This window comes from Aotus nancymaae, unplaced genomic scaffold, assembly GCF_030222135.1.
Source record: "Aotus nancymaae isolate 86718 unplaced genomic scaffold, 86718_ANA_hifiasm-v0.15.2.pri h1tg000008l, whole genome shotgun sequence".
Classification (NCBI taxonomy): Eukaryota; Metazoa; Chordata; class Mammalia; order Primates; family Aotidae; genus Aotus; species Aotus nancymaae.
Genome location: NW_026988419.1, coordinates 53,916,754 through 53,927,947, shown reverse-complemented (window position 1 = coordinate 53,927,947; position 11,194 = coordinate 53,916,754). Strand labels below are relative to the sequence as shown.

The 11,194-nt window shown below is 39.0% G+C and overlaps 1 protein-coding gene across 2 annotated transcripts in view; it reads right to left on the bottom strand.

Moving 5' to 3' along the window:
- The window catches only part of TTN (titin), a 270,706-nt gene that overhangs the window by 50,207 nt on the left and 209,305 nt on the right, over positions 1-11,194 (bottom strand). For both annotated transcript variants that reach the window (XM_064373293.1, XM_064373294.1), the window contains 21 exons: positions 10,722-11,042; positions 10,340-10,624; positions 9,942-10,241; positions 9,322-9,624; positions 8,649-8,924; positions 8,247-8,546; positions 7,860-8,162; positions 7,190-7,489; positions 6,536-6,823; positions 5,874-6,170; positions 5,476-5,778; positions 5,069-5,374; positions 3,913-4,200; positions 3,528-3,818; positions 3,150-3,437; positions 2,397-2,984; positions 2,202-2,306; positions 1,569-1,766; positions 1,181-1,477; positions 492-1,079; positions 98-400 (listed from right to left, as the gene is read on the bottom strand). In XM_064373293.1, coding sequence (XP_064229363.1) covers positions 98-400; positions 492-1,079; positions 1,181-1,477; positions 1,569-1,766; positions 2,202-2,306; positions 2,397-2,984; positions 3,150-3,437; positions 3,528-3,818; positions 3,913-4,200; positions 5,069-5,374; positions 5,476-5,778; positions 5,874-6,170; positions 6,536-6,823; positions 7,190-7,489; positions 7,860-8,162; positions 8,247-8,546; positions 8,649-8,924; positions 9,322-9,624; positions 9,942-10,241; positions 10,340-10,624; positions 10,722-11,042 — 6,528 coding nt within the window. The remainder of the gene's footprint in view (positions 1-97; positions 401-491; positions 1,080-1,180; positions 1,478-1,568; positions 1,767-2,201; positions 2,307-2,396; positions 2,985-3,149; positions 3,438-3,527; positions 3,819-3,912; positions 4,201-5,068; positions 5,375-5,475; positions 5,779-5,873; positions 6,171-6,535; positions 6,824-7,189; positions 7,490-7,859; positions 8,163-8,246; positions 8,547-8,648; positions 8,925-9,321; positions 9,625-9,941; positions 10,242-10,339; positions 10,625-10,721; positions 11,043-11,194) is intronic.

Genomic DNA, 11,194 nt, shown 5'->3' with positions numbered 1-11,194 from the left:
AGACACACAAGTATATATTCAGAGTTTGGCTTTTGGATAATTAAGACAAAATATTGGCACTCTGGAATGAGTGGTGTTGAAAAAGACAAATACTAACATGTTGCATCTTTCATTAGAACAGAATTTGAAGCCTCACTGGGTGGGCCAATTCCTGCTCTGTTTTCTGCACTGACACGGAATTCATAGGTGCTTCCTTCTTGCAGTCCTGTTACTTTGCATCTGAGATCGGAAACTGGCATTTTTATTGCTCTCACCCATCGCAGGCTTTTCTTTTCTCTCCTTTCTACATGATATCCTGTGATTTCGCTGCCACCATCATCTGCTGGCCTTTTCCAACTGACGGTGGCAGTGTTCTTAGTGACATTTGATACCTCTGGTTTTTCAGGAGGGCCAGGAGGACCTGCAAAAAAAGGAAATTTATTAGAAATTCATGATTTCCTAAACTTGGCTATAAATGTTTCCATATCAGTTCTCTCATATGCTCTACATACCAAATCTGTCTACCATTTTGACAGGTTCAGACTGTACAGGTTCTCCTTTGCCATAGTGGTTTACAGCTGAGACCCGGAAGATGTACTCGTTGCCTTGGATAAGTTTGGTTGCCACATGCCTACAAGACTGAATATCTTCAGCAACTACTGTCCACAAAAGTCGACTGGTTTCTCTCTTTTCAAGAATATAGGATTTAATTGGTGAGCCGCCATCTTCCAAGGGAGGTGTCCACGTAAGTGTTGCTTTTTCAGCAGAAACATTACTGATTTCGATAGGACCTGGGGGACCAGGTACATCAAGGACTGTTACCTTCACATGTTCCTCCTTTGTGCCAAAAGGATTGGTAGCAGTGATGGTGTATTCACCAGCATCTTTTCTAGTGGCATACTTGATAGTAAGCATGGAAGATGTTGGGGTTGTAGTTATCTGAGTGATATCTGATGGTCTAATATCTTTTCCTGCCTTGGACCAACTTGATTTTGGAAGGGGTTTGCCAAGAATGCTAATGGCATTCAAAACAATGGTATCCCCTGCTTTAATTGTTAGCCCATCTTTTATTGTGGGATCAAGGACAATTGTTGGTGCCTCTGCAAAGAAAAAAATACATTTTAATCAGAAAAGGAAGGAGGCTTCATTTGCCTTTTTTTTTTTTTAAACAAAAAGTATGTAAAAAGTAAAATGGACCTACCATATTCATCCTTGCAAATAATGGTTCCTGTACTTTCTGATGGAGCACTGATGGCACCTGCTGTATTCTTTGCTCTAATTCTGAATTCATATTTTCCACCCTCAACAAGGTCAGTTACAGTAAAGGCACATTCTGGGACATTAACATGGTTGGCTTTCATCCAAGACTTAGAAGGCAGATCTCGCTTCTCCACTATATATCCAGTTAACTTATGACCACCGTCATATTTAGGTTCAGTCCAAATGAGAGTCACTGAATTCCTTGTTACGTTAATAACCTCAGGTTTTCCAGGAGGATCTAAAACATAAAAATAAAACCAGTCAAACAAATACCAATGTTTTCTTTATGCAGAATATGCACCTGGGTTTTTCTTCACATAATGACTTACCAATCGGGTCCAGTGCCACGACAGGCTCTGATGGTAGGCTTGGCTTGCCAACACCTGCTAAATTGATTGCCATAACTCGGAATTCATATTCAAGACCTTCAGTTAATCCTGTCACCTTAAAGTCTCTCATCCTTATTGGAGTCTTGTTAGCTCTCTTCCACATAAGGCTGTTTCTTTCCTTGAACTCGAGATGATACCCTACAAAAGACCCAGGGATGTATCAATTCACATACAAAGTGTAAATGCAGTTCAATTTTACAATATATATGTGTTGCCCAAAGTATTTATATATATATCCATATGTATTGAACAAGTAATCATTCTTGCTAGTATTTATACTTTTATTACCCAAGCATAGTGCCATTCTTTTCCTCTTGGAATATGCATAATTGTTTTCTTTTCTGGTGAACAATTTTAACTTACAAAATAGATGTTATAATTAAGAAAGACTTTATTAACTATTACATTAGGAGATTTTCAATAAAATTAAACATTAACCATATGTACTGAAAGAAAAACACATGACTGTATAAACAGATAGTGTTATCAATAAGCACACATTCAACTGTTCTCAGGGAAATATTTGTGAGGAACCTTGATGTAAAAGCTGTAGGATAAGAACAAACAAAATACCTGTAATTGGAGAGCCACCTGTTTTCCTGGGGTCAGTCCAAGTTAGAGATACTGAGTCATGTCTGACATCCACAATATTGGGAGGTGGGGGAGCATCAGGCACATCTAGAAAAAAGTAGATAATGAAAGATTTATAATAAGATGCCTCCTCAAAATCATGTTTTGCTTTACGTCTTCTGAATTTAAGACACTTACCAAATGGATGTCTAGCAACAATTGGCTCCGATTTCAGGCCTTCCCCTACACCATATTTATTTTCGGCACTGACCCTGAAGGTATATTCCATGCCCTCATGAAGTCTGGTTACCCTAAAGGTGGTTTTCTGGACAGCTGAGGCACACGTCACCCACTTGTTGTTCACAGAATCCCTTTTCTCTAGGATATAGTTGGTGATTTCAGAACCTCCATCATCCTTTGGAGGACCCCACTTTAAGGTCATGGCTTCTGCTGTGACTTCATCAAATTTGATTGGTCCAGTGGGGATGCCAGGCTTGCCAACAACCTTTATGGAGATAGTTCCTTCCTTCGTGCCAGCAACGTTCTTCAGTGTGATTGTGTATTTTCCAGCATCAGATTTTTGGCAATCGTATACTATAAGAGTTGTGTTAACTGCAGATGACTCAACACTGACTCTAGTGTCAGTTGCTAGAGGATCTTCCCCTTTCTTCCAGGAGACTGATGGAGCTGGCTTGCCTTTTATGGGGATCTTAAGCCGGAAGTTGCTGTTTTCTTTAGCCAAGTAGCACAAATCAGGTAGATCCTTTAAGTCAAGATCAGGAGCCACTGTAAAATAGTAGTGATAAATTACTGTTACTTTTAAGGCCAGGCAATTAATTTTTTCAGATCATTCTAGCTTTTAACACATTTTTAGATAAGCTAGTGAGTAGAACGCAAGAGCACTTTCGATGACAATAAAATAAAAATGAAGACATGGGGGTAGAGACTTACCAACATCATCCCTTGCCACAACAGTGATTTCGCTTGGGGTTCCTTCTCCATTTTCATTCTCAGCACTCACTCTGAAGGTATATTCCTTCCCTTCGGTCAAATCTTTTGTGGAGTACTGTTGGCTTAAGGACTTCATAACTCTTTGCCACTTATTGTCTTCAGTCATGAAATCAACTACATATCCAGTAATTCGACTTCCACCATCACTATGAGGCTTTTTCCAGCCAATGCTACAAGATGACTTAGTTATAGATGTCACTTTCAGGTCCACAACTGGTCCAGGAGTTTCTAAAGCAAAGGAGAAATTATAAGTCTAAGCCCCAGATAACCAAGGTAGGATGCCACTCAAAATGATGGGATGATGGTTCATTTGCTTACGGGAAGCTTTGACAGCATCACGAGTTTCACCAGGATCACCAATGCCATACTCATTTTCAGCAAACACTCGGAAGAAGTAAGATTTTCCCTCCTCCAAATTAGATACTCTGAAGCTTGTTTTGGAGCACTCAGTTGTCACTGTTGACCAGGATTTCCTCTCTGCATCACGTTTTTGTATCACATAATTTATGATGGGGCTGCCACCATCAATAATGGGAGGCTCCCAGGTAACATAAGCAGAGTCTTTGGATACTTCCTTAACAGTCACATTGACAGGTGGCCCGGGAGTATCTGGATAAATAGTGGGTAAATAAGAAATGAAGATGTAAAAAATACCTAAACTATTTTAAAATATATATATGATTCTTTTTTGAAATAGACTTACCAAGCACTTTTACAACAATGGTATATTCCTTTTTACCACAGCTGTTCTCCAGGGTCAAGATATATTTTCCTGCATCATATTTGTTCACATTTTCACAGCGCAAGAAAGTGTCAAAGTCAGTTGACTTTATGTCCAGTCCAATCCTGTCTCTTAGATTGACATTTGGTTTAGACCAAGTAATCTTTGGAGGTGGGCGTCCTTTTACTGGTACATATAGTCTCATAGTAACTCCAGCACGTAATATGAGTGTCTTCCTTAAGTCCGCATCAAGTTCTCCCTCAGGTGGAACTGTTTAATTTTGGGTGAAGAAAATTAAATAAAAATTTAATAATCAAATGTATTTCCAAGGACTGGCCTTATCACTCCTAAAATACATTTCTTTTCTAGAGCCAATTTCTTGTTCTTTAAAACCTCCTTAATATAATCCTCAAAACCATTTTTATATTCTGTACTAATTGTTGATTTTTCCATTTTCCACTATGCTTTAGGCTTAACCAGGATTTCCCCGGAGGATCTGTGCCTCCTCTTTCATGAGTCTTATGTACCCTCAAACACCACTACATATATTAAAGCAAAGTAGACAATTGATGTTTGGCTCCCTTTCATTCTTGTTTTTTCCTTTCTATATTCCATGAAAGTATTCTGCCATATATTCTAGCTCTCTTTATTATTTCATGGTAGGAAGAAAAGTACATTGAGGGTGACATATAATATCAAGTAATTCAAATAAAGGGGAAATTTTCATGGAGAATAAGCAAATAGAAGAAATAGGAAGAAGGGAGATTAAGACGGAGAGCCCACCAGTCACATACTTAGGGAGATGGTGGACTGGAAAACAAAAACCATAATGATAATAAATAGCTCACTACTTAGTTAAAAGGCCTCTTTATTCTCAAAATAAAATTCTTATACTCCAATAAAATTATCACATTCCATGTCTTTTGAAGACATGAAATTCTTATATATATGAAAAGCTTTTCAAAACCATAAATCATTTGTATTTGATTTGCTTGATCTACAATACTGCAAAGTACCCACCCAGCTCTCCTCAAAAGTACTCCAAAAATAAACTAATCTACCTAAGGGAGTTATATTCCCCCTCTTAGAATATGATTAATAAGAAAAGCCTTATATATTCCCCCCTGGTAATACTTACTTAAGATGTCCTTGGGATAGTGTTTATCTGGCACATCACTGGGGTCACTGTATCCAATCTTATTAACGGCATACACACGGAATTGATATTGTGTGTCTTCCATCAGACCAGTAACCTCAAAGCGGGTTTTCTGTAGATTCTGTGGTAAATTGCACCTCACCCAGTTATCAGAGTCAGCCCGTTTTACTTCAACGAGATAACCAATGATAGGGCTGCCACCGTCATAGGCTGGCTTGCCCCAAGACAGACTCACGGAACTACGAGTTGTATCATAAACTTTAGGGAAAGCTGGTGGGCCAGGAGGATCTGAGGATAAATAATGATAGGAAATTTTCATTAAAAACTCCTTCCTGGGTGTTTAATGCTGCTGTTAACACAGGATAAGGAACTCACTCATGAAAACTTACACTGAGGGTCCCGAGCATAAGCAGCCTTGGATGCATCACTGGGTTTGCCTGGTCCAGCTTTATTTATAGCTGTAACACGGAATTCATATTCTGTACCTTCTTGAAGACCTGTTGCTTTTAATGTTCTTTCTATAATAGGTTTTCTGTTGACCTTAGTCCAGTTAACTGCCTGGGTTTCCCGCTTTTCAAGCAAATAGCCAGTGATGGGTGAGCCGCCATCATCTGCTGGTGGCTTCCAGCTGACTGTCATGTGATCTTTGGTTATGTTGCTAATAACAGGAGGATCACAGCGTCCTGGTGGGTCTGCAGAAATTGATTGAAAAGTTAGTTTTTAATTTCCCAGGCTACAAGGTAATATTTAAAAAGTAAAATAAAAAACTACCGGGAAATGTTCCTACCATATGGGTTTTTGGCAATTGCTGGTTCGGTGAAGACTGGATCACCTACTCCGTATTTATTTTCAGCACAAATACGGAACTGATACTCATGGCCCTCTATAAGTTTCTCCACGCTGCAGCTGGTGATAGGCACAGTTGCAGAGACCTGAGCCCAGTTGGGCCTGCTTGTTTCACGTTTGTCAACAATATAGTTGGTGATTTCTGAGCCTCCATCTTCCAGAGGCGGTTCCCAAGATAGCATTGCACGATCTGAATACATTTTGTTTATTTTAACAGACGCTGGAGGACCCGGTTTATCTGAAAGAATAAGGAAGAAGAGTGAAGTCTTCCACTAAAATATGTGGAATGGGGAATGAATATAGAGTAGAGGTCTGGAGACCTGGGCTGCAGTCTTTCTATTGTCAATTAATTTCCTATATGACCTAGGAAATTACCTAATTTTTTAGAATAGTAATTTCTTCATTTGTAAAATTAGGTAATTGAATTATGTGATTTCTAATGCTCTTTTTAGCTCTAAAACATGGTTCTGTGATAAGAATAATTCTATGTTTAGGAAATATACATCAGAATATGGATCTCTTCTCCCACATTATTTTGTAAATCCTATTTACATCCCATTAACCAAAGTAAAATATGTGATTCTAATGAAGTATATTAATTACCTAACACTTTAAGCTTAATGGTGGCTGATTTAGAACCACTTGAATTTTCAGCAGTAATAGTATAGTCGCCTGAGTCCTTCCGGTTCACGCTGAATAGCTCCAAGGTGCACAGATTCCGCTGCATGGCCATCTTTATGCCTTCTGCTGGTTTTAGCAGTGTGCCATCTTTCTTCCAAGAAACCGTTGGCATTGGTTTACCAAAAACAGTAGCATCCAAGCAGACATTAGTTCCAGCTTTCACAGTAAGCAAAGATTTCATAGCCACACTCAGGTCTATCCTGGGAGGGACTGGAATGAAATAAGTGAAAGGACTTACTATATGCAAAGCTACATTATGTAATCTTTATTAGTAATAGTGGGAAATTCATATGCTGCCTCTTTCAAGAATGGAATTTTAATGTTACTTCATTTTTATTTTTAATAGACAATAATTGCATTCTCAAATAACTATTAAAATTATATAGTTCTCACAGTTGTGTATCCTGCTTTTTAGTTTTGCATGTTATTATGATTCTCCATAATCATAATGGTTGTGTCTATACACAAAGTATCATTTTATTTTTACTTTTTTCCTTAGGTGTAGTTTTTAATTAGGAAAAATGATCATCATGAATGCTGTTACATCTTTGCCTATAATACTCAGCAGAATCTTACCATTTTCTGCAAGGACAGTCACTGGATCAGAAGGTTCAGAAGGTGGGCTAATGTTTACTGCAGTCCTGGCAATGGCTCTAAATTGATACTGGGCATTCTCTTCTAGGCCAGTAGCTGTGTACTCTTCCTGGGGAATCTGGTGAGGTGTAGTATTGCACCGTACCCATTTATCACCAGGAAGTTTGCAAGCTTCTACGAAATAGCCAATAATTTTACTGCCTCCATCATGCTTTGGACGAGCCCAGATTAGAGATACAGTACTCTTGGTGACATCAATAACTTCAGGTTTCCCAGGAGGATCTAAAACAAAAAGAGGTACACTCACCGTTTATCTTACTAGCAGAAGTTTAAACTTCCATATTTCACATTATCATTCCTGTTGCTAAGTAACAAGCTCAACAGGATGACAATTACCCATTTTAATAACTGTCCAACTAGTATGCACTTTTGAGTCCTTGATGTGTACTTTAAAGAAAATTTTATGTCCTTTTCTTTTTTAAATATGTATTTTCGTTTTAAGAGATAGAACATATTCTTAAATGGAAGTAGTAATCTTCAGATCTCTACTACTGTCTTTGTCTTGGAGTCCAAATCTTAGACTCCAAGATTAAATGGGCCTCCATAATACTAAACAACAACAACAACAACAACAACAAACCCCAAAACTTACCAACTGGCATTCTTGCAGTTACATATTCTGTGGGTTTGCTGGGTGGGCTGGATCCAGCTTTGTTTAGGGCATAGATTCTGAATGAATACTCAAGACCTTCTACTAAGCCAGCACAAGGATATTCAGTTGACCGGACAAGAGTATCATTGGCTTTCACCCACAGCAAACTGTTTCTTTCCTTGCGTTCAATCAGATAACCAGTAATGGGACTCCCTCCGTCACTGTCTGGTCTGTCCCATGCAACAAAAATACAGTCTTTGTTGACTTTGGTGACTCGTGCATTCTTTGGTTCACTAGGAACACCTGGAGTTGAAGACAAAGAAAATGTCAGTTTCTACGTTAAGTAACAGACTAGAACAACCTTTTTCCTTTTTCACAAAAACATACCAAATGGGAACTCTGCAAGCATCTTTGGAGATGTGAGAGGCTCTGAAATGCCAAATCGGTTTTCAGCACGGACCCGGAAGATGTACTCTTGGCCTGGGATCAGCTTTCCAACCCTGCAGGAAGTTTTTGTGACTGAAGCTAGAGCCGTGACCCAGTCACCTCGGCTTACATCACACTTCTCCACTATATAATTGGTGATGTTACTGCCTCCGTCCTCCAGAGGGATGTGCCATGACAGGGAGCAAGCATCGGCGTCTATATCAGAAATGTCAAATGGAGGCTGAGGGGGGCCGGGGGCATCTGCATGAACCAAGAGGAAAGAAATGTAAGAACTGAGACCTGATTGGTAAAATGTTCCTGAGCTTCATATTTAGATGGCCATTTGTCCAATACTTAACCTACCCATGACTATAACTTTGATTTTCTGAGTGTCTGTCCCAGAACTGTTCTCTGCTGTGAGGCTGTAGTAACCACTGTCTTTCCTAGTCACATCTTTTATGATCAGAATTGAAGAGCTCTCTGCTTTATGCACTGCCAGGTGGCTGGATGTGACAACTTCATCTTCTCCTTTTTTCCATTTACAGGAAGGATGAGGCTTTCCATACACATGGGCTTCAATTCGGAGTTTTTTCCCAGCTTTGATAGTAATTTGCTCTGGCATGAGGATCTTTGGTGGCACTGAAAGTAAAATTAAAAGATTTTAATTTTGGGGAGGTGGTTAAGTTTCTTCTAGTGGAGAACTCTACTGGTGTTTAAGTTGTGGCTTACAACCCACAACTTAAATATGTGAGTTCAAATTAATGCTTGTATTAGAGCCAATATATATTTTAAAAGACAGAATAGGATAGAAAACATAAGAGTGTACATGACAATGAGTGTGTATTGTTTCAGGAAATGTTTTTTAGTTATATATGTGTTTGTATAAGTTTATTTACTGTGTGTTGTTGGCCCACTCGCGTGTTTGAAAGCCACTGTTCTCTATTGTTTTTCAAGTACTCCTAGAACTATATTCCTACATATAAAAGAAATTCTAATAAACCTATCACATGATATAAATGAAGCAACGACTACTTACACAGTTGTTCTTTGGCTTCGTATACTCCTTCAGCTTCTCTTGGCAAACTGACTCCAACAGCATTTCTTGCTGCTACTCTAAATTTGTATTTCTTTCCTTCCTTTAGGCCAGTAACGACAAGGCTGAGATCTTTTACCACTGAGTACTCTGTCCAGCGATCTGCAGGCTGCTCTTCTTCTCTGTAACTAACGATATAGCCATCGATTTTAGCACCTCCATCACGCAGTGGAGGTAACCAGGCTAAGGTGGCACTGTTCTTTGTCATTTCAGTCACTTCTAATTTCCTTGGGGGATCTGGCTCACCTGTAAGAAAAATGTAATTTAGAAAATTACCTAGGTAACCTCATCAATTTCCCTTTATTAATGTACATAGGAGTTTTAGTATACCATTTGCTCCAATGCATATAGAACCTGTAGTTCAGTACATTAAAAGTAAAACATGCTAGATGAGACAGAGATGAGACAGATCAAAAAAGTGTTTCTGAGTGAGATAGATATTTATTATGCTATTTGGATCTCTACAAATGAAATCTCTTTCAGAAGTGGATTAAAATGGTATTAGTATCTTGACTTGCTAAAATAGGAGACTGGAGTTAAAAGGAGGAAGAAAGCATACTTACTTAGAGGATCTGATGCAAGTACTGGTTTGGGGACATCTGTTGGGACGCCAGGGCCATATTCATTGACAGCAGTTACTCTGAAGTAATACTCATTCCCAGGGACAAGATTGGTTACTTGGAAGCTTGTTTTCTTAACCTCTGGGGTAACGGTTGACCATGTCTTTCTCTCTGCCTCACGTTTCTCCACAATATAATGTGTCACTTGGCTGCCACCATCATTTTCAGGAGGGGCCCAGGACACATGGCATGATGTTTTAGTGACATCTGAGACTTTCAAATCAGACACAGGTCCAGGAGTGTCTGTAAAGAATCATAAAATCAGATATATGTGTCTCCTCAGCATCTGTATTAACAAATTCATTTTTGAAGGGGAAGGGAGAAGCATTTTAGTAACCCACCTAATACTCTGACATTTACGAATACAGCCTTTTCTCCTGCTGGGTTCACAAGTGTTAAGGAATATTTTCCTGAGTCATCACGGGTAGAGTTGGGGATGACAAGGAAGGCCATCGTGTCAAGCAGATCAACTTGTCCTTTTCTGACCACATTATCAATGCCTACTTTTCGCCAAGTGACTTTAGGGGTTGGTCGTCCTCTCACTAGGGCAAAGAGACGAATAGGGCATCCTGCTCTCACTGTGACCAGTTTTCTCATGCTGGCATCCAACTCAATCTCCGGAGGTTCTGAAATGACATTTAGGTCATTAGTTGATTTGTCAGAATGTGAGGAAATCATAAGAAATTAAGTGTGAATGAATCAAGTGCTAAAGCAAGGATGTACCTAGAATTTCTTTAGGTTTGATAGCTTCCTTTAGCTCTGCAGGGCGTCCAATACCAACTTGGTTTTGGGCACACACCCTGAACTCATATTCCTGGTTTTCATCCAAGCTGGTAACAGTGAATTCCATGCGTACAAGCTGTGCTGCAGCATTACACCGTTTCCAGCCTTCATCAGGAGATGCATCTGCTATTTTTGGTCTCATTTCCACAACATATCCAATTATTGGTGCACCACCATCATAGACTGGTTTTCCCCATGCAAGAGTTATGGAATGTTTGGTTGTATCAACCACTTTGAAATTGGTTGGTGGACCAGGTGGCTCTGAAAATAAAATGAATATAAATAAAATGAAAATAAAATATAAGAATAACTACCGCTACTGATACTTCAATATGTAATTTTATATAGTCTATTCTTAGTTAATCAAAGATAGATCATCTAAATTTGATGTAATATCAGAAAAAACAAGGACA